Below are 23,416 nucleotides of genomic sequence, written 5' to 3' on the forward strand. Positions count from 1 at the left end.
TGATCCACAGAACGAGGAGGCGTGGAAGGATATATGTGACGTCACATACGATGAGTTAGCTACAAAACCTCGCGTCAATTTGATTGCATTAAGGATAGATATTTTAGGAATTTTGCGTCAAAACGGCAAATATGCTGAATTAAAAACACTCACTTGAAGTTAACATTTGCGACTTGTTTTAAACACAATTTGTGTCATTTTCAACGTTCCCACTGATCGTTGGTAAACAAAGTACATGTGTAATGATTAACAGTAACAGTAATACATTACATACAAGCAGATGCCTATGGTAATTTTCATGCCAACCGGTTAACCAACCAGCCAACCAACCCCAGTTTTATTCAACAACCAACTCCAGTCAACAACCATATTTCCTTGGTCCCTTGAGTGGTTGTTGAATACAGGTTTGACTGTAAAAGCAAACCGTCCGAAGTCCCCTATGGCTAGTTTTCTAATCTCCAAGCAGATTCCCGGATAGGCGGCAGACCTCCTCTTACCGGCTATACTCCTTGGCCGGCGTTGATACTAACTTATATGCCACTGGGAATCTACGGAAAACTCCCCGTTCATACATGTGTATTTCAAGACGTTCTCACGACATATAGCAAAGTCGCATCCATAAGCTGTAAATATAAGTGCATTGTAATAAGGTCACGATATTTAACTTATGACGTAGCCATACAATGAGCAAAAATAAGGGTATTTTTTCAATGATCGTTTTATTGAAATAAAGGTTTGACATTAGCTTGTTGTAAAACAAAAACTTGAGTCCAGGAAAGGAAAACATTCAAATTTCAAAACTAACGTACGCAGCCTCGGTGCAGACTACCTAAAATGAAATAAGCCACATAACTAACAAGCGTTCTATACTTCTAAGACCTCAGACTTCCATGAGATGAGTTTTTTTTTTTAAATTTCTTGCTTTATCTTGTGTCAGTAGTTAATGTTATGTAAATAAAGCTTCATCCTGGTCAACTCAAAGGTGAACTTTTTTATCATTCAGTCTTGTAGTTGTACATTGTGTAAAACGTGTTGAATGTTGGATTTTTCAGGAAGACACTAGAATACACAGTCATAATTACTGTGGGAAGCTGAAACGAAGAACTTAATTGCACGATGATCGTACATGGTACAATGTATTGCAATAAAGCTTATCATCCTAATTTCTACAACAACACAATTCCAGAATATAGACATAGAATAAAACTTTAACCCATGACCCAAACAAAAACCACAAAAGTAAGCAACACAGCAAACAGCTAGAGGGGGGGGGGCAAATTTACACCACTAAACCTTTATGGCAACGGGTATTTGCCACCAAGACATCATGACCACAGGACATTCAGCGCTGAAGATATTTAAAGATTTCCTACTACAGTACCAAGGTCAATCAACAGGTGTTCAAAATTGACCTTCACCATCCAAATCACCCCACCTACCCACCTGCTAAATACTATCGCAATCCATTCAGCGGATCTTGAGACATACCCCCAAACATCTTTTAGACTAAACAGCTCCATTTTTCATGGAGGTAACAATACTATCAGCAATATCAGTTTGAAGTTTAGTTGTAAGCTCATCCGTGCTGGTAGAAGTAATTCTGGAACAATCTTAACTGTAATTTCCAACTTGCAGGATTTCTGTAGGTATGCTGGTGTGACTTCCTATGTTAACCAACGAAGAACTCAGCACAATTGTAGTATCGGTGGAGGAAGTCGCAGGCACTCTACAAGCACTTCATTCTAACAAGGTCCTCGGTCCTGAGTTCTTCGTTGGGAAACATAGGAAACACCATGCCAGCATACCGCTGCCTGTGCCCCACATGTAACACGACTAAAGGCTTGGGTGTTTCTTGAAGTTGGAACCGGCAGTTGAGTTGAGATTGGAGTCCCACGTCTTCGTCTTACTTTACTGGAGAAGAAAACATAGAGGATCCAAAGTTATTAACATACTGATGTTCATTATCATCTGTGCTGCTTTACGCAAGAGTCATAATGGATGAGTGTATAGGATGGGACATAGAGAGAGAAAGACAGAGACAGGCACACACAGAGAGAGAGAGAGAGAGAGAGAGAGAGAGAAGGAGGGGGGGGGTAAAGAGGGAGAGACCTGAAGACGATCAGCTTCTAGATCTATTGAATTATATCCTTGCACGCACAGTTCCAGCCATACGCAGAGCAATAGCTTAAATCAGAACCCATGTCTAGATACTACAAATGTACTGTACGTGACTGACATATGTCTCTTCTACCAGGCCGTCCTTGATGAAGAGCATGTAGGGAGTGCCTCCGTCCTCCCTGACACGCAGCAGCGGCACCATGCCTTCCATGTCATACTGGTCGTCTTCCCCTGTACAACAAACAAGATTATTCGTCTGTGGTTGAGCTGTAGATAACCGAATCCAACTCTTTGATTGTTTAAACTTTGATCTATCTCCTACTTTCAACCCAGCCAAGAGTCTACCTACCTACCTAGTCCCTTGACCTCCAGGTCGTTGGGGGACAAGGTAGACATGAAGATCGAGATTTGCCTCCAGGTTCTTCTATCCCTAGCCAGGGTTAGTCTCTCCTGTAGGCTGAGGCCCGTCCAGTCAGTGATGTTGTCCTGTCAAGCTTTGCGTTGACGTCCGCGACGACGCCCTCCCTCTACTGTTCCCTGCAGGACTGTCTTGGCCAGGTTGTTGTGTCTGGTAACATGCCCAAACCTTCACCATCCAAATCACCCCACCTACCCACGGTGTCGGGGTAGGTGGGGTGATAACATATCCAAGAGTCAATGTTATGAAAAATTTGGCGTGTGTATCCTTTGGGTTGGAAACTACACGTGAGGCTGACTACACTTTCATATGATATCATACCTGTGAAGAACTTCCAGTTTTTGAAGTTGTCCGGCAAAACGAGTTGAGCCCAGGCCTGCGCGGCAGCTTTGAATCCCTCTACCCTGCCTGGTTTGTTCTTTTGTAGATATTTCAGCATGCTGACAGGTTGACAGGAAAAAGTCAGATAAAGACCATGAATTCCACTGCAGTACCAGCAAAGCAAACTAGACCTTCATCAAACGTCGACAAAGGTTATATATCTAGGTAAATAAATAAGCAAGGTAACTTCAACTCTCATGATTCCACCGGATGCCATAATACCGCCACCACACCGGGTACACGGGAAAAATACATGAATTCAAAGTTATCTAAAGGGATATACCAATGTAGCATCAGTAATCCTGAAGTATATACACTTAAAATATCTACAGGTGTTCTTCAAGACAATCTTGAGAATGTCACAATACGTTTTTTTCTTACGTGGTGATCATGGCACCTGGTGGAATAATGAGAGTTGATGTTACCAGCTCAATTTTGCGCAAGGTAATATCTACTCAAGCAATTTTGATAAAACCTATCCAGTTCATGATTAACTGTTACCTAGTTCACAATTGACCTTCATTTTGTCTGGGCTATCCACATACCAAATATTTGATGTTGCAGTTAACTATAACCAACACAGGCAGCGCTAGATAAATGTGTACGTAAACTTACTTTTTGGTGTATTTTTTTAAATATCCACGATAATCCCCCTCGGTGTGAATTAAAGAAGCCGACTCCAGCTTGCTTGCAACCACAATATCGCACCCGATCTTTCCGGGCTCAGACTTGCCACCGTCCTCTACCTCAGCGTTTCGGTTGCCCCCGATAAAAGAGTCGTCGACGTCGAAAGACATTTTAACAGTCTGCCAGAACAGAATATACGTTTCAAACATAGTCTGACAAATCCACTCATGATCATTCATCCCTTCTCGGGTCATCCTGTTTCAAAGTCTGCAACTGGAATGCCCCCTGTATGTTATTACCTTCGCCAGAATGGCAAGGTTATGTTTTAGGCGTGTTTGTCTGTGTGTGTGTCTGTGTGTCAACAGCATAACTAGAGAACCCTTGTTTCTTAGTAATCATACCCAGTACAAGAAAATGGTCACTTGAAATCTGACAGATTTCATGTAGTGACGTAGACTGTATACGATAAAGCGCAAAAAGGTCACTAATTAAAGGGGCATTCTACTCAAGTAGTGAGTGTTATTTTCTGATAGATGAAATTTCCTTTATCTTTTCGACAATATCTCATTTATCTTTTCGACAATAATCCTTTTCTACAACTTGATTCAAGCATAAGCATGATTATTTATTCTCTGAGGAATAATGATACCCGCTTATGGAGTGGAAAAACTGACTTTGCTGGCTATTTATTATAGGAAGAAGAATATCCAGTCAAAGTCAAAGTCAAAGTCCCTTTGATTCAAGTTTCACAAATGAGAAAGAAATACATACCTTACACTCAACCTCGTAGAACCGATCGTCCCTCACGGTTATCTTGTTTCGATTGGTGAACATGTCTTCACCTATATGCGAATTGAAAAAAATTAAGCAAATACTGTACACAAATGAAGATTATATGGAAGGCCTAAAGTCCAAATCAACGAATGCTTTTACAACGACGGTCCTTAAGATCAATCAATATATGAGTGAAGACTGTCTCCTACCTGTAAGAACGTCCTTGTAAATGATCAGTTTGGATGGTTGTTGGCGGATCCTGTGAGAGGTACGTCTGCCGGCAGTCAACGTGTCCTTGAGTTCCCGATGGGCGGCCATATCTGCCACTTGTTCGATCTGCTCCAAGATTTCCCCAAGCAGGTTGATTTTCTCTCGTACCGCCCGGAATCGAGCCCTAGTGGCTACCGAGGAACCTTGTCCACTACTGGACAGCAGTGTGCCCGCCAGTAGGGATAGAAACAGCGTGGTCTTCATACTTTTCATAGTGACCTGTCGTCCGGTTACTGACCCTAGTGCTAGCAGTCTTCTCACAGAGTTACAAAACCTGTCTTTCCAGGTTACGAGCATATTTTAATCTGAAAGGCACCAATGTGATCTTATATCCATCAATTTTACCTTGTAACTTTAGTTTGTTGAGAAAATATGACCGAAACGTAATATGTGTTCAAGTTTTTTCGCGCCGTCATCCTACCTAATACATTGTGCATTTACATGTATCAACCCTCTCGTTTATGACCTTCTTATTAAGTAAATCGATATGTCTAAGATTCGGATGCCTTTGTTTGGTCTTCGAAGTTTAGCAAGGAGCAGTTCTGTATTGAATTTGTATGCTTTTTGCATTCTGCTGAGTTGATCTTGGGTGAATTATATCAAGGAAAGTTTATTTGCAACATGGGACATACAGAATGCATAGTAAACATACATAAAATAAAAGACTTTGGTATAAACAACAATGGTGACAAGTGGAAACAAGTGACTATTCTAGCAATAATATGGACTGCTGGGAGCTACATTATGAATCTATGAAGTCTAGAGGAGCAATGTCGTCAGAAAATTCGAGGCCTTCTCGTCGAGATTCTGATAGCGATGGCTATGGCAACCGTTGAACGTAGCTAGGTGAAGTAACAGCGAGACGTCTGTGTACGGCAAATTCTCGCCGTTTGGCCATGGGGTCGTATGTTAAACCATGATAGAGGAACGATCATTTGAAGAGTCGCTAGGGGCGCCATTGGCTTTGTCAAAGCCTGTCACCGCATTGCGTCGTCAAGGCATAATGAAAAGAAAAGCGTCTGAGGGTCGATTTGCAGAATTCGAATGTTGATAATGAAAAATGCGTCTGTCTCTCTATCTGGAGCGGCTAACACAGCAGAACTTGTCCTCGTGGATCGCTCTGAAGTTGCACTGATGATGACGGTCTAGTGGTACTAGTGTCATCTGCTTCAAGGATTTGGAAGAAATTGGTTCGCGGCGATTGACAAAGAGTCAGATGCCTCGCGCAAATCAGTAAATGCTATTAAACCCTGAACCTTTCTCAAAGTGACCCAATCGTTGCAAATGATGGTCCAAAGCATGAGGAACTTTAGTGGGACGAACTTTGGGCTGTTACATGTAGAAAGCTATTTGTATTAATGTATTTGTCAGTATGTCGCATACTCTTCTTTCTTTGGGATTAGAGTTAATTCTAGATAGCATTCTATGGAAAACATACTATGGAAAACATCAAATAAAACATGGAAACGGTCTCATGTTCTAGACGGGGCCACGAGAGTTTGATCTAAAAGCATGACGTAGATAGAAGATCTAGACTTTATCTGGCTGCCTGGCTCCCCTGAATACCAGGAATATCCGATAGAAAATACCCACACAACACTTGGAACAGATGATTTCATAGAATCCCGGCTGACAGTGTTGAAACTCTCTAGGCAGATGGCAACAATATCGCGCCTCACATCTGCTCGGATATTACTGGAAATTGATATCTCGCCAAATCTCGCGAGAGTCCACGTTGGTTTCCGCCATTTTTTCAGTTTCCATTTTTGCGGCTTGTTTGCTATGGCAGCGGCGTCAACGTCCTGGGAGGGAATTTGAACTTCTTTCTCCGTTCATAGCAGGTTGTGTGAGTGTTAAACGTTACTGAATAAGGTATGTAATAATATTGACTGTATACGATGGACTATTTGCGTACAAGTGACGATATTATGAATGGGTAACCAGGTTACCGGACGCGGACAAGCCCATCGACACTCGTCAGCATAGATAATGAACTGTTAATTACGTGTAAAATACTAAATTATAGTAAGTTTAATGTACATAATTTGTAGTAGCATTTTAGGTTGACTTTGTCAAAGTTCAGCAATGGGGTGGTTAATATTTGTTTACCCGAATACCTGTTCCGTTTTGAACTATTTACCAAGACAATCGAAACAATATGTTTATAAATCATATCTTTTACTTTTAATATATAACGTTAACGCTAACGTTGATATTTTTGCCTATTCCTGTACTTTGACTTTTGTTGATGTGCCACAGTAACATGTGCTGAGATACAGTTTGTCTTTTCTGCAGATAAATGTTTACACATTTTTTCTAATCATATTGCAATTCCTTGGCCATGGTATTGATTATAGTTTTATATATATAACGTTATATATATATAAGATACATTTGTGACCACAGTCTAGTCATTCGGCTGTCGGGCGATCCGACCTGCGGTTGGGCTTGTACCTCGGGTGATACGGAATACACCGTGTTGTATTTTATTTATGTCATACCAGGGTTGAACAAGTTTTCTAAAATCCACTTGTCCTATCGGGCAAGCACATAAAAAATATACTTGCCCGAACCAATTTTTCACTTGCCCAAAATTCAAATGTCACTGTTACTAGTATATGCATTTTCACTTCCAGCAATGGAATTCTCTGTAGACAATTGCTTAATGTCATGACTGTAAAAATAATAATAATAATAATAATAATAATCACCAGGTGTATTTTGCCAGCCAGTAGGTACCCATTATGAGTAATGAGGCTGATTAACGTGGTCGAGGCACCTCCTCGAGCACGGGACCCCCGTTTTACGTCCCTCCCGGAAGACGATTTCGTGGTAACAAGTTTATCAAAATTGCACTAAAATCAATGGAAAAATCTTACTTGCCCGATCGGACAAGTGGGGTAGGACATGCACTTGCCCGAACAGCACTTTCACTTGCCCTGGACAATAGCCACCTGAGAAAACCCCTGTTTTGATGCGTAATGCGCCAGAAGTTGAACAAATTTGGTGCCTTCGAACAAAAAGTGTTGCAATAGTAATGTTCCAATGTCCGAATCAGGTATTCGAGCTTTCGATGGCGCTGCACTCGGCCCGCTCGAAACAGTTTGATTTATTCGAATGGAGCCCGTGTGATACGCCTTTCGAACCTGTGCGATACGGAAGTTTTGGCCCGGTCCGGAACACCCGTATCGAACGTTTTTGCATCACAGGTATGACATAATGTAAGTTATGACACAGCAAATGATATTTACAAAATTCCACCGCATATCTGCTTGGAGATAACCAGTCTTGCAAGATTGGTTTATCCCCATTTAAGTCTCAGCAAATAATACAAAGAAAAAGGCTTTTTTTTGTGAATTTTACTCCGTATCAAAGACTGTAAATTTTGCCGTTAGACACAAGGTTAGCCAGCCGCCGCCACTCTAAAGAGTCTGACTCATTCGGATACTATAGTCAAAGTGGGCAAGATTCATGTGAACAGCAACTGAAAGAACATTAGAACCCTTTATTTTATGTATCACAATAATGTACATGTTTGTAGGTCAGTAGTGACAAAAATTGATCACTCATTTTTTTTGTCTTTTGAATCTACAGGAGTGGCAACAGCTGACACTTATAGCCATGTATAGTGGAGCGCCAGGGTTCAGTTTTACTCCTTCTAGTAAAGAACCAGCATCTATGAGATTACATCGCAAGTAAGTATCTTTGAATGCTCAAATGCTTTCTTGAAGTTTATATTGTTCATATCGCCAGTACTTAATTTTCAGCTTGAGATGTTTGTGGCATGAATCTTTTTTTTAGAAATTGAGTATAATTTTTCAGTGTTTTTTTTTACTGCACTACAGAATTGTTTGAACTATAACTTTAAACGAAAAACCTGAAAACCTCCTTTTCTTCCCTATTGCAAATTCAAATAAAACCACCACAAAAGTAAGTGAATTTATGGTACATGATATAACAGAATAATGGCAAAGCCTTTTTATAAAACTTGTCTTCACAGCAACAATATATTTGGTTGTATCAATGAACCATAGGGTAATCATGAATATCAATGGAAATTACTATTGCTATTGTATATGTAACTCAATAATATAAATAGGATGCCCTTGATGCATGCTACAGTAATATTCTAGTTTCAATTAGCAATGAAAGATTTCCACTAATTTTGTTATGTTGAAGTTTTGTCTGTGTGCCTGTCTCTATGTATTATATAATACATGTCAGACTCACCGTGAGTCAGAGACTGGGGTTGGGGTTTTGTGCGCGTAAAAAACTTGCGCGTGAAAACTTGCGCGTGAAAAATCTGCGCGTGAAAATATGCAAATTAGCTGATTCCCAAGGGATTCAAAACGTTTTTGCAGTTTTATACTTAAACCCTCAAACAAGATGGCACAAAATGGAATCAAGTATCATATTGTTGCATTCTAGAGTACAAAATCTTGATCTGAGTGCTTTTCAAGTGATTTTTAGATGTTAAGTTTTCACGCGCAAAAAAGTTTGAAATTTGCGCGTGAAACAATCTGCTTCAAAAAAGATGAAATTAAGCTTCTAGAATGGAGAAAAGCCTAAAATTGTTACATCATATAATCTAAAACATCGTATGTGTAATTTTTCTATGTATTTCTGTCAAATTTACTTGATTTTGAAATGTTCAAAATATGCAAATCAACCTATTCCCAAGGGATCTAAAAATCTTTTTTTTTTTTAACCCAAAATTCAGGTAACAGATGGGAAATTGTATATTAGGTTCACATTTTTATGCCTTAGAATTCCTTGCTGCACATTTTCAGGAACTTTATTTTTTCACGCGCAGATTTTTCACGCGCACGCGCAAATTCTCCACGCGCAGAAAACCGGTTCCCCAGAGACTGAGATTGAATGCTTCTGCAATGTATGTGCAGTTTCTGTATCTTCTGTCAGAGGGTGCACATACTGACTATCAAGATTGTGCAGTCTGCCATCCGTGATTGCCTTGTTTCTGCATGACCAAGAAGCATGATGAGCTATCAACCACACATCTTGTTATATTTACTTTCACAGAAGGGAAACATACATTGTATTGTTTTGGTCTCTTCTCCTCTTCTAAGTTCCATCCACTTTACAAATAAGGTCAATGACTTTGACCAGAGGATTGTCACCATGATAGCAGACACTCTATGGTGTTTGATTGCATCGTAATGTATGTTGCAAGTGGCAGGACAGAGTTGGAGGGGCTGGGTCACCAAATGCATGAATTGTTTGAATATACTGTAAATGCAGAAATGTTCGCGGTGGATTAATGTTCGCGGTTTTCGCGGTGACCACTTCACCGCGAATTTAAAACCACCACGAACATTTTTCTATTATGATATTAGATTGCAATCTATGGTATTACCGCGAACTTACTAGTAAATCCACCGCGAAAAGTCCTTTTTCCCGCTACCGCAAAATTAAATCCCCGCAAACTTAAAAACATTTACAGTAAATAAACAGAGCAGTAGTTTGTTAGGCTAGACCATGTGAAGGTAATCACTGTCAAGGTGTGCATTTGCCTGCAAATGTTACCTGTTTACACTTCATACTGTTTCTGTGTGACTACAGGGATGTGAAGGAGGTCCGAGCCCAAAACCTACAGTTGGAGGTCGATAACCAACAAATGGAGGCAAGACTACACCAGCTCAAGGCAGCCATGCGAATGGAGAAAGAGGAGAGAGAGTAAGTTAGCATTTAACCAGGGCCGGAAATTCATTTTTGGGATTAGGTGCTCTGGTGCACCCAGCTTAAAAAGTTGGGTGCACAAAAAAGTTTTGGGTGCGCCACTTAAGCTTAAGTGATAACCTAATAATAAAATTTAGTTACAAGCTATCAAATTCTTAAACAAATACCATGCAGACATCTTTATTATCTTTCTAATACTTACAAAATGTAGATGTCAAGAATATGATGTATACTAGTATACTAACGTCTTTGATATCTTTACATACATAAACGTAAGAAAATATTTGGGTGCACCAGTGCACCCACAGAAAATAATTGGGTGCACAGTTCCAATTTTGGGTGCACCTGGGTGCACATGCACCCAGTATTTCGAGCCCTGCATTTAACAAACGCTAATACTTTCTGTGTATAGTAAGCTGGACCAATAACAGCCAAGCTAACAAGTAGTTGTGGGATTGACTGTCTGGAATATGTCATTATGCCACATCCAGTTATTTCATTGGTTCTCATACATCTTAAATTAAATGTAAAATCTTAGGTAGTGGACAGCAGAAGGTTGGGAGGAAAACTTGACTGATGCGGCCCAAAGTAAAGCAGAAAATGTTTTGTGCTAGCAAAATAGGTTATTGACCTGTGTAGGTGTTGTGCTTTAAAGTATAGATGTAGTGAATGTGCATTGTAAACATCAGTATGGAATGTGGACTGCTAGTGTTATCTTCAGTTTTAGGCTGAGGTTATTGCATAATTGCAAATCTGTGTTTCACTATCATGGTGCACTGTATAGTTAGATACATGTATCTTTAGCTGGGAAATGTAAGTTTAACATGTTAGAGATCCTCCCTCTAATGAAAGAATAACCTTTCATGAATACCCTTGAGTATACATTTTACTCCATGGTAGACTCAAAATTCAATTGTGGACCTATTATGGGTCAGGAAATTTAATAAGACAATAGTTTCTGTGTATGCTGTCAGATCTAGCATCGCAAGATGTTAGAATAATGGAATTATATTTTGCTTCATTTTTGCATTCATGTTAGTACTAGTACACTGTATTTGTTGTATGCATAAGTCATATCTTGACACTTTGGCCCCATCATGCCAGGAATCGCTTATTAGTATTCTAGTCAAGTCGGAATCATGAAATGTTTGAATGAGACCTATTATGAACCTTTCATAAAGCTCAGATAATAACTAGTCATTTAGACTACTTGCTCCACTAACCACCATATTATCAACATTACGGGGAAGATACAGTCTTTGCATATTCAAGTCACTGTGCGTGTGGGCACCTTTTTCTATTCATTATTCTACAGCATGTGCCTAAGTACACATAGTTTTACGTAGGCAAGTAACATTGCTGCATGCACACTGAGGATTTGTTGAGAGCGTCAAGACCGCCATCATTGGACCGTAAACGTCATTCCCCTTCCGTAACCGCGTGATGACAAACGGTCTCGGAGGATTTTCCATCACCGTGTCAAGTCGTTTACCCATGGCCAGTAATCTATGTTTTCTGTGAGGAAGCGACTGTAAAATATATACACTGTGAGGCCGTGATATGGGGACGGCAGACCTTCTATTTGTGACACACTTAACAGTTTTGCACAATATGGTGTTAGACACGACCCCCAGGGTAAAGCCCCATGGCTGTGTAGGTGGTGAGGGGGCCTCTTGTCCAATATGTTAAGATGAGGGGCACTTAAGACCAGGATTACGTAGAGCCCAGCGTGTTGCCCACATTGCTAAAAGCCACATTGTGATTCCCTGCTCGTTTCTTGGGCACTAAAAGGGGTTCTCCGTAGCACTGCATCCCCTCACCATTCCATCCATTACCAACTGAAATTTGACACCAAAAGCTTGATTTGTCAGTGAACAATTGAGTCAACAGCTCTACGATCGCTAGACTGTTAGAACTACGCATTGTCTATTGAAAACCTTACGTCACGTTCCGTCTCTGATCCCCGAAAGAGTCACTCTTTGTGTCCATCTCAAGGAGCATCAACTCCATTTGCAGAGAAGCAGGTTGGTGTAATTCCAGAAATGATAATGCGCCTGTGGTGAAAGCCTTATCATCTTGCCTTGGTTGTGTAGGCGTCAGGGAGGCACTATCTGGCAGTCTGGGAAGAAAGGATCTCTGACCACCCATGCTCAAGACGTGCTTAAGAAGAGAGCTGACAAGGTGCGTTGTTAGCCATATGCCACTGGGTACTGCGTCTTAATTCCTTTACATGTATATGCGTAGCTGTTTCAGCTGCTTTAAGGTAAGTAGTACGTTTAAGATTTACTCATCATTCAATAATGTGTGATGTATTGTCAGTTATTTCTTAGGTCTTTTAGTTAATTCTCGTAAGGTGTGAGCTGCTATTGTCGTATTATTCAATGCAATATTTTTTTTCAAATCAAGAGAGTGAAAAGTAAGTGATGTCAGAAACCATCGTTAACCTAGAATTGATTTGATAATGAAATCATGGATGTACTGTTGGATGACTCCCTTGATGTAATGATACAAAAACATACTGTATTGTAACATTTATTTACTTAGGGCTTGTTGATTTTACATTTTGGTCCAAGCTGTGATATCATTGTATGATTTTGCTAATTTTTGGCAAGAATTTCAATAGTGACATGTTAACATTATCAACAGCTTACTTAATACTAGTAAATTGTTGTAAATATTTTGTAATCATCTTTGCTAGTCAGCATAAAAATGTAACTGTTGAAAAACAGAAGGATCTTTGGTATCTTTTGGCGTTAATGATATTTTGATTATTTATGTTACAGAAACCCCGGAAGTTGAAAGTACTGAAGGATGAACCAATAGGTACGTGTACATGTATAGAGCACCCTTGTGGATAGGCTCATATTAATGTTTTTCTCCATTAGGGGAATGCATATTGTTTTTGCTGGTCTATTCTTTTTCATTATTTTTCTTCTGTTATTGCATATTAGTAATGTTATTATTGTTAATATGGGTGTCATTAGCCAATCAGAGCTTAGATTGGATATTGTAAGTATGAGCAATTTTTGTTTTGTTTTGTCACTCTCAATACTATAGGACGGGTCTATAGTCGAATTGTGTACGAGTAGCTTGACAACAGGCTACGGGGAAAACTTTCTGCAGTTTGGCCCAAAATTTTCCCCTTCTAGTTTACGGGCTGTTTTTATTAATGAGCTACAAGTAAGTTTAAGCATGTAACTCCGGGCAACGTTGTACATGCTCTCAACACATACCCTTTTCAGGATTTTAAAGCCATGCCAAAAAATTTTGCTTAATGTGAATTTTAAACTCTGATACTAACAATGGTATAACAAACAGGTAACAGATATTAGTTATCAGATTAGCCAAATATGAAAAGTTGTAATATTGGTTTAGAAAAAATCAGTATTCAGCTCTTTGAATCTTTATTCTTTGGTATTAGTGCTGTTTGGATGTTGATGAGTATTGACAATAATTGCATATTTCCTGTAGCAAATTACAGTGCAATCTAACTAAGATGGATGCACTGCAATCAGGATAAACCATCTACTGTAAATGCAGATACTTTTGCGGTGGTTTAATGTTCGCGGTTTTTGCGGTGGCCGCTTCACCGCGAACTTAAAACCACGGTGAACATTTTTCCATGGCAGTAAGAGACTATAGTGCATAGTGCTACCGCGAACTTAAAACCACTGCGAAAAGTCCTATTTCCTGCTACCGCAAAATTAAATCCCCGCGAACTTAAATACATTTACAGTACTATGCCCCCCCCACACACACTATTAGAGAATGTTCAAGAAGGTAACCTTGAAATAAGATTGACAGTTACATTACACAGCAGATACAGCATAAAATGTTACCAAAAAATCTATCTGATTTTTTAAAAATGTTTCAGAGATAAAACAATAATCCTTTAATGTAATTCAAAGTGTGTGTCTTATATTCCGTTTGGCTGTACAGGTGTGTCAGAGACTATTCATGTACTACACTAAAGGGCTGAAGGGATTGAACCTGTCCTACATAATATACGTGTATTCAGTGACTTTACACAGAGCGCCAGAAAGTCAAGCTTGGAGCGAATGTCCTTAAAACAGGACTTGAGGGTACTTCAGTCTGCAGACATTGACTTTAACACCCACTGCCAGGCTTCATTCTACCTGCTGCCATATGGTGGGGTTCAGATAAAGAATAATGGCCTCTTTATAATGACTATGTTAGTGAGGGCATATATATATATATAGTATTACGTACATGATGACGGGGAAGATGCACATTCACATACTTGTAGAGTCTTTGAGTTTCAGTGTGCACTGATTGAGGCTACATTTGCATACAACTTAATGTATGTACAATCATGTAGTTCCAGTGACAATTTAATGGTGATAACACAAGTATTCTCTCAGGGATTTTCATTTAGTACAAGGAGCTAACATTTACTCTTTTTTTCCATCTTAATGTCCAGTCTATTGCTGTATGGCAATGCTAATGTGATTCCTTGGTTCTCAGATTTTTGTAGAAAATGAATTGTGCATTTATAGGGCAAAAGAAACAAAAGTACGATTTTTACTTTGGAATCCACTGCATGTAGTACTGTCTGTGTATGCAGTATTTGAATAAATTCATGGAGCAATATTTCTACACAACAGCTTACTTTAAGTTCCAAGGTGTGATTTTGCAGTAGGTAGGAAATGGAGTGTTTGCAGTCACCATGTTTTTTTCTTCTTTAATTTGCTCTTTTGCGTTTGTCTTAAGTTTTCTGTTAGAGGTCACTGCAAAAGCCACGAATGCAAAACCACTGGGAAAATTTCAACATTTACAGTATGTGCCCAAAATGATATCTTAAAATCATGAGCAAATTGGGAAATCTCACAACAAAGAAATGAAATTAATGTCGCCTAAGGGATGGTGATATACGCCTGCAGCTAGTGGTATCGCAGGTCCCAGAGCAAGAAGTAATGAAGTGTCAGCGACCTGAACTAGCTGCTGTAGAATTGTACATGACATACGTGTACATCATGTAATACTCCTGCCCCCTCCGTGGGTATCAAAGTTATTAGTTACACACCATGCGTCCTGAGTTATCCATTTAGCTTCAGGCAAACTTCACTTTCTTCCCTCTCTGCATGACATATTCTGATAATAGTAGGTTCTGGGAAAGGCCAGGGAAACACATTATGTCATGTGCTTTATAGTTTTTAAAATGACTTTCGTATACCTGAGCTGAGTTAATGGATAGTACATGCTGCATGAATTGTGCATCACAATACAGTAGACGCCAGTTAATTGCACAATGGATTAACGCACACCTCTGTTAACTGCACGGAATCCCCAAATCCCAAACCAGTGCTGTCCAGCTGCAGCTAGATAACTTCGCATTATTGCACCAGCCAGATAATTGCACGAAATATAACATGCATTGGCATAATACCGGTCATAAGCCTTATACCGGTCGATTAAAAATAGTGGAACTTAAAGAGATCTACACATGCAACAATAGTTATTTCTGAGGTATGCACACTTCAGACATCTAGGTGTCCAATACATAATTTACAAAGCAACGATAACAATGCATTCGAAGACAACAAGGCCAAAAGTTTTCAGGTCATTTTCGGGGCAGGCGAGCTCGTCGTGGGACAAACACACTGTCACGTTCATCGCCAGATTTGTAGATAATAATCACATGTGCTCACGGCACAAGACGAGCATGATTCAACAGCAATCTTGAATTTCTTTTGGTGACCTACAACTCGTGTAAAAGTGTGAGGAACCGTTGCATTATCGCCCGGATCTACGGCTGAATGGGTCAAATTGAACGTACGCCGGCATTTTCCCGCCATTTTTAATGCTACGGCCAGCAGTAAAGTTTTACGTCATAGCGGTTGTGACGGACCAAAATTAAATGAAAATTCTTGTCAGTATACGCCCAATTTCTCATGACTTTTTGTATGCTCATGCAGATTTTTGTTTTGTGCAACTACTAACAGGAAAGAAAGGAACAACAGAGGATGTATAAAGGTCCATAGCGGCAGTTAATTGTGCCGTGTTTCTTCCTACCGGTATTATGCACCCCCTTCCAACCACGCGCCCGTTCTCCGTGCAATTCCGCGGTGTGTTCCAATTACGATATTATGTTTTTAGCAGGACCAGAGAGACAAAATAATTTACACAGAAGAAGTGGCAAAGGTAAGCTGTAACAGCAACATGTAACTGGAGAAAATGATGCGTTGATCATTTGCCAAATTAGCATTGCTTGAGAAATTGCAGTAAACCGACGTGTATTATGCCAATGGATGTTACTCAGAAATGTGCTAAGAGTGACTTTGCCTCTGCCACACTAGGCTGAAGTTGACATTGTACTGAGTATTGAAAGTATTGACGTTGTTCTGAGTATATGCCAAATGTCTTTCACGATTCATACATGGATGAACAGCAGTTCGTACATGGATGAATAATGATTAGACTCCATTCTCATTCAAAGAGCACAAGGAACCTCTGACCAAGCTAGTACATGTAGACATGAATTACTAGATGTAGACTCAACCCACACACACGTAGCATACCTGGTAATATACCTTCTTTCATAATGCTTCCATGATGTGATCAAAGTCCTTCACTTTTCACTCTGTATTGTCTACAACAGTTGCTTTGAAACTGAAAGTAATTTCTTTACTGTCTACAACTGTTAAAGTGAAAGAAATTGATCCCAAACCTGTGAGTGTGAGTCTAGCGCACTATATAGCTACATCTACATGTATATGCAATCTTCCACTGCTTGTAACAGAGTAGCCTGATTAAATCTCACTTATAGCAGCCCGCCCAACATCCGCCGGTCCCGTCACAGCCCTGGACAGCGGAGTTTGTGTTACACAGACTAGTAACAGAGAGTACAGATGCTTTTTAAAGCATTTACACTTACATGTACAATAATGGTCTGGAAATTGGCAATGCGGGAGGAATGCTGATACCTCACACCTTTGTATCCGTTGAAAGTTTCTGAATGTGAAGGTCTACAACTATATTACGCGCATGAGGAAGTAAAGAAATATTCCTGCCCAGCCAAATGTTATCAAATTGTCTGAGTCTGCGGGATGAACGGGTACAAAATATGCACTTTGTGGTGCACATCATGTGGAAACTAGAATGTAATAGAGATATATAGCCTTCATCCTGAACTGAACTTAAGGCCACAGCAAGTAATTTTTATGGATGACATCCTATGTAGAATGCAAATATAATGAGATAGTGCAAAAAAAAACAAGATGGGTAAAAAAAAACAAGATGGCTAATTTTTCAGAATAGACACCATAAACGTTGTAACAAGATTTGAAGAGACAAAACGTGGCATCATAACTAACAAGGCATTCATTCCTGTATTTAAGAAGTGAACTAGTGTAGTAAAAGTGATACTAGTGTGGTACACTGGTATCACTTGCCAAACTGGCAAGTACATTCATGGCTTCCATATTGGTGGCACTTTTACAACTATCCAACAAGTTTCACTTCTGCAACTACAGTACAATATGTCTACCTAGTCCCTTTTACAAGTGTGATTATTACGCTACAACACAACATGTTTGCCCATTTTGATCTGACCATCCCCAAAGGAAAAATTCTTGTTTTTTTTTTCCTGCAATCAGGCGAAAATTAATGAGCACCCTTATGTCACCCCTAAAATGTACTTGCTGTGGCTTAATCTGTATCCTGTGTGGCCTCCGCAGAGCCAGTGCAGAAGACCTCAGCACGGTCGTCCTTCTCCGCGTCCCTCCTGGCAAACACAACATCCTCCGCCAGAGTCAAGGGAACACCGTGTGGGCAGTGTGAGGCCAAGAAGGCAGTCTTGGTAAGTGTAAACTGTTATTCTTCAGACATCAGTCCTCAGAGACCCCAAAATGATTAGATTTTGGGCCCCCTTGTGGCTTATATAGTGCTGCAGTGGAGCAGTTCCAAACTTTTGGCTCTGATATCTCGTTGGCTTTACAAGCTGTCGTCACGATTTTTTAATCATGGTAGATAGGTCTTGTGATTGGAATGAAGTGGCGTAAGCTTGGGCCCTGTAGTTTTTCTTTGCATTGTACATAATGTGCATGGAAGGTATGGCATGGCGTTCCCTACTCTAATGTGTCTGTGTGAATTCTAGGAAAGTTTTCGTAATGCTTCTTTGGGCCAATACTTTCCAAGAAAAAGTCGGACCAAAAAAACTGCCAGACTGATTAATTGCATGAAGTGTGCGCCCACTGTTCAGCCCTTAGGAGTTAGGACAGAGTAACTGTGGAAATAACGGTCCCAGGGTATCTACAACTGTAATCTAAATCTATTAATTACCTTTGCCAGAATGGCTAAGGTTATGTTTTAGGCTTGTGAGTCTGTGTGTCTGTGTGTTAACAGCATAACTCGAGAAGCCTTGGATGGATCCCGATGATATTTGGTAGGTGGATAGGGGTCGGGAAAACGAAGGTCAAGTTCGATAATGGGCCCCCTAGCGGCTTGCTAAGGTACTGCAGCAGAACCTCAATTTTTGATATCTCGTGTTCTGGACATGCCGTGGTTATGATTTTTGAGTGGTAGATAGCCCTTGGGGCAGAGAGTAAGTACTATGAGTTTAGACCCCCTAGCGGCTTGTTTGGAACTGCAGTCGCCGATTTCCTTTCAAACTTTGGACGAGAATAACTCGAGAACGTGTTGATGAATCATCACGATTTTTGGTATGTAGATAGCCCAAGTAACAATGTACAATATGAAATACTAATTATGCAAATCATGAACTAATTTACATAATTAATGAGGAAAGTTTCTAAATCCACTGCATTTCATGATAGGACTTTCAAACTTGTCACATGTATAGATGAGAAAGAGAGAAATATCAATGCATGTTAATTATGCAAATGACGGTCTCATTTGCATAATTAATGAGAAAATATAAACGCGTTGACGGATCGTCATGATTTTTGGTATGTAGATAGCCAACGGGAAGACTTACATGATGGAATTCTAATTATGCAAATCGACGGTTAATTTGAATAATTAATGAGGAAAATGTGTAAATCCACTGCATTGCATTATAGGACTTTCAAACTTGTCACATGTGTAGCTGAGAAAGACAGAAATATCAATTCATATTAATTATGCAGATGATGATCTCATTTGCATAATTGATAAAAAAATATGAACGTGTTGACGGATCGTCATGATTTTTGGTATGTAGATAGCCTAAGTAAAACCTTACATAATGAGATACTAGTTATGCAAATTAACAGCTAATTTGCATAATTAATGAGGAAAGTTGATAAATCCACTGTATTCCGTGATAGGACTTTCAAACTTGTCACATATGTAACTGAGAAAGATGGCAGAGAGTAAGAGGTGTATGTTTGGGTCCGCTAACATCTTTTCTTAAACTGCAGGAGGCGGTTTAGTTTCCTACTTTAAAATACAATAAGTCAAGAAGGGATTGAAAGGATCATCATGATTTTTGGTATGCTGATCGACAGCTTAAGTGATGCTTGATACAATTAAATAGTATGTAAATAGGGATCTAATTTGTATAAGCAATGGCAAAATGTTATGAACCAACTCCAGGCATATAAAATAAAATATAATGAGTAACACATTTATGTCTACAGACATCATTCTACATAACAAACCTGGTTTATTTGGCAAAGGTATGTTTTATAATTACATACATCTACAATAGCTTTCTTGATAGGTCTTCTCTCAACAGCGGGATAGCACAGTTTCTGTTTCTAATGGCTATATTACACTTATACCTGTTGCTATTTATGTACTGTTACCTTGGCATTGATACTTATCTTTTTTTAAACCAGACATGCAAATGTTCATTAGCATCTTCAGACTAGTGCGTTTTATGTTCTCCCCTGAGCATTACGTTTTATTTCTGAATCATAGCCAAACCATATTGTGATTGTGCTGATTTTTAAACTCAATTGTGATACTGAAACCACAGAAGCTAAAAGTGTGCCAAAATAGAAACACTCTGCTTGGAATAAGCTTGAAAGCTTATTCTCCAATTAAGCCTAATGATTTTTTTGACAAACTGAAATTACAACTAAATTGATGCAGGCTAATTGGATTAATTCGCCAAAATGTCTAGCCAGCTTTTCAAATCTATGTATTAGATAAATCAAATTAATGCTGAAAATAAGTATCCTGACTATCCAGACTTAAACTATCCATCTGATAGAGAAGATAAAATTCTGAATTAAAAATGTCTGATAAACTGATAGATTGAAACTGAATTTAGCGTTGTTATGAACTACGTAGTTTGTTCCACACGATTATGCAAGTCGTAAAGTTGATCCCATCTGTAGGTTATCCATTTGAAAGAGAAAAAGAATTCTAAAAAGAAGTAATAAACTGAAACTGATTTTAGCGTTGTTGTAAACTAGGTATTTTGTTCCACATGATTATGCAAGTTGTAAAGTTGATCCCAACTGTAGATTATCCATTTGAAAGAGAAAAAGAATTCTAAAAAAAAAAAAAAATATATAAGTGAAACTGAATTTAGTGTTCTTGTACACTAGGTATTTTGTTCCACATGATTATGCAAGTCGTAAAGTTGATCCCAACTGTAGATTATCCATTTGATAGAGGAAAAGAATTCCCAAAAATTGATATCTGAAATTGAATTTAGCGTTGTTATGTACTACATATTTTGGTCCGCACAATTATGCAAGTCATAAAGCTGATCCCAACTGTAGGTTATCCATTTGATAGAGAAAAAGAATTCTATAAAAACAAGTGCTTTTAAAAAAGCTGGCATTTTGCCAATGTTTGCGTGTGTGAACGTTTTTTTTCTAGTTATTAGAATGTCATATAAATAGAACAGAGTAACTAAACCTGATATTGGCGCATGGAGAGATTCACATATGTGCCTGAATCTAGATCTAGACGCCACCTGTTAAAATTTGCGTGAACTGCAGCAAATTTCACTACACTGCCTGTTTTTGAGTGAGCTCTGTTGCGGGGCATTTTTAAGTTTTTTTTTTAATTTTTATTTCTATTCGGCAAAAAAACGAAGCGGCGAATCCGTTAACCAAAGAAATAAATTGGTGTGGCCAAATGGATGTAAAAATTAGTATTTTAATGGATGTAAAAAAGAAAAAAAAAAATCTACCCCCGGATTCGAACCGGGTGCGTTGGTTTAGAATGCGTAAACCTTAACCACTGCGCCAGTGCGAACATGTTGAAGAAATGCCTGTTTCAACAGGTATAGAAATGTTTAGCATGGATTGAACAGGTCCGTTCATCTCAACATCACTCCATCACCCCATCACAACGGCGACTACTATGGATAGAAGGCATTTTGCGACTGCAAGTCGCAAAATGCAAAAAAGATGAACTGAAACTGAATTTAGCATTGTTGTAAACTAGGTATTTTGTTCCACACAATTATGCAAGTTGTAAAGTTGATCCCAACTGTAGATTATCCATTTGAAAGAGAAAAAGAATTCTAAAAAAAAATACTATATAAGTGAAACTGAATTTAGTGTTGTTGTACACTAGGTATTTTGTTCCACATGATTATGCAAGTCGTAAAGTTGATCCCAACTGTAGGTTATCCATTTGATAGAGGAAAAAAATTCCTTAAAAAATGATAAACTGAACTGAATTTAGCGTTGTTATGTACTAGGTATTTTGTTCCACACAATTATGTAAGTTGTAAAGTTGATCCCAACTGTAAATTATCCATTTGATAGAGAAAAAGAATTCCAAAAAAAAATAGTAAACTGAATTTAGCGTTGTTATGCACTAGGTATTTTGTTCCACATGATTATGCAAGTCATAAAGCTGATCCCAACTGTAGGTTATCCATTTGAGAGAGAAAAAGAATTCTAAAAAGAAAATGATAAACTGAACTGAATTTAGCGTTGTTGTATACTAGGTATTTTGTTCCACACGATTATGCAAGTCGTAAAGCTGATCTCAACTGTAGGTTGTGTCATTGAGACTGTAAAGCAGAGACGCCTGAAGGATAGTGAAATTGACATTCAGGGAGGTGAACAGGGCTCAGAGCAGGGATGCGTGGTGGTGGTTGATTACTGCCACTGGAGGTCCCTAAAGAGCGATAACTTACATGGAACATCTTATTTTACGAGTCCCTAGTTTTTACCTATATCTTGGGTTTTGGTTAATCATATGTAATAGCCATGTTATACATGTAGCTGTCCTTTCAAGGGTTTACATAATTGTAGACTTTGACAGATATGTGTGTGAGAATGAAGAAAATGATATGCAAGGCTTGAAGTACTCTGTGTATCCAAAATTGGAGCTGTCCATCTAATTTATAACTTTGTGTGAAGCCATGCACATATAGATATTTGTGTAGTTTGTGAAGTGTGTAAAGGTAAATTGTACACTGACACCAGGTATACAGCATATTCTTATCCTTAACCTTTGTGTAAGAAAAAAGAACAAAATCTTTTAATTATTATAATGTAGCACAATACAAAGGTTACTTAAGTAACTGGATAAGTTTTGTACAATCTTTGTCATATAAATGTTTGAGTATATTGATGAACGTTAGATATCTAGGTAATAAGATACACCTAAGAGCAGTTACTCAAGCAACTGGATAATGATTTTGGAAACGGTCAGACGTTTCAGACAACGATCTGGTGTCTTTTGTCCGTGGCCGTAAATGTCTGAGTGTGTGTGAAATGAAATGGTCATACATTTCAGATGGCATCTGCTATTTTCTGAGTACCACCATGGTTAGCAAGCGAAAGTACTGAGCCAGTGGTCTCTGCGGAGGATGGTACTCAGGCTAGTGACATGCGCCTACGTTTTGAGTTTTTTTTAGGTTACGTGCACCTGTGTACCCATTGCCAAAAAGGGTTTTCAAGCCATGATATGTAACAACTTTACATCATTATACCACATTGTACATTTGTAGTCTACTCACATGGTTAAGTTAACTGTGCACTGTCCAAACATAAGCATGCCATCTAAGTGACAAGAATTTGAGCCAGACTTTTGTAACTGTATTGCCATACACGTACATTTTTTTGTACATGGTATATAATTACTATATCTTTGAATTCAAATATTATTATCATATAGCCAGGCGCCGCGGACCAATCAGAAGGCCCCGTTCCACGTTGGTTATGACGCCGTACACACGTAGATTCAGGCCAG

The 23,416-nt window shown here is 38.9% G+C and overlaps 2 protein-coding genes across 6 annotated transcripts in view; one reads left to right on the plus strand and one right to left on the minus strand.

Moving 5' to 3' along the window:
- Positions 1-700: 700 nt before the first annotated feature.
- On the minus strand, positions 701-4,813 carry LOC118428296 (translationally-controlled tumor protein homolog). 2 transcript variants are annotated; one of them, XM_035838320.1, is made up of 6 exons: positions 4,528-4,813; positions 4,316-4,386; positions 3,533-3,723; positions 2,858-2,976; positions 2,237-2,349; positions 701-1,911 (listed from the first exon to the last, which is right to left on the minus strand). In XM_035838320.1, exons 1-6 carry the CDS (start codon positions 4,799-4,801, stop codon positions 1,909-1,911), a joined length of 771 nt encoding a protein of 256 aa, XP_035694213.1. In that variant the 5' UTR covers positions 4,802-4,813; the 3' UTR covers positions 701-1,908. The 2 variants fall into 2 exon arrangements, with proteins under 2 accessions (XP_035694213.1, XP_035694214.1); XM_035838321.1 differs by lacking the exon at positions 2,237-2,349.
- A 1,467-nt stretch (positions 4,814-6,280) lies between these two features.
- LOC118427409 overlaps positions 6,281-23,416 on the plus strand; it is a 36,833-nt gene continuing 19,697 nt past the window's right edge. For all 4 annotated transcript variants that reach the window (XM_035837197.1, XM_035837198.1, XM_035837199.1 and 1 more), the window contains exons 1-6: positions 6,281-6,460; positions 8,183-8,283; positions 10,169-10,282; positions 12,379-12,466; positions 13,069-13,108; positions 17,983-18,104. In XM_035837197.1, the coding sequence (XP_035693090.1) occupies positions 8,210-8,283; positions 10,169-10,282; positions 12,379-12,466; positions 13,069-13,108; positions 17,983-18,104 (438 nt within the window). In that variant the 5' untranslated portion in view covers positions 6,281-6,460; positions 8,183-8,209. The remainder of the gene's footprint in view (positions 6,461-8,182; positions 8,284-10,168; positions 10,283-12,378; positions 12,467-13,068; positions 13,109-17,982; positions 18,105-23,416) is intronic.

This window comes from Branchiostoma floridae, chromosome 12, assembly GCF_000003815.2.
Source record: "Branchiostoma floridae strain S238N-H82 chromosome 12, Bfl_VNyyK, whole genome shotgun sequence".
NCBI classification, from domain to species: domain Eukaryota; kingdom Metazoa; phylum Chordata; class Leptocardii; order Amphioxiformes; family Branchiostomatidae; genus Branchiostoma; species Branchiostoma floridae.

Coding starts and splice junctions, on each gene's coding strand:
- LOC118428296 (XM_035838320.1), bottom strand. CDS start 4,801: ATGAAAAGTATGAAGACCACGCTGTTTCTATCCCTACTGGCGGGCACA. Junction 4,387..4,527: donor TTACAAGGACGTTCTTACAG/GTAGGAGACAGT, acceptor ATTCGCATATAG/GTGAAGACATGTTCACCAAT. Junction 2,350..2,857: donor AAACTGGAAGTTCTTCACAG/GTATGATATCAT, acceptor TTTGTTGTACAG/GGGAAGACGACCAGTATGAC.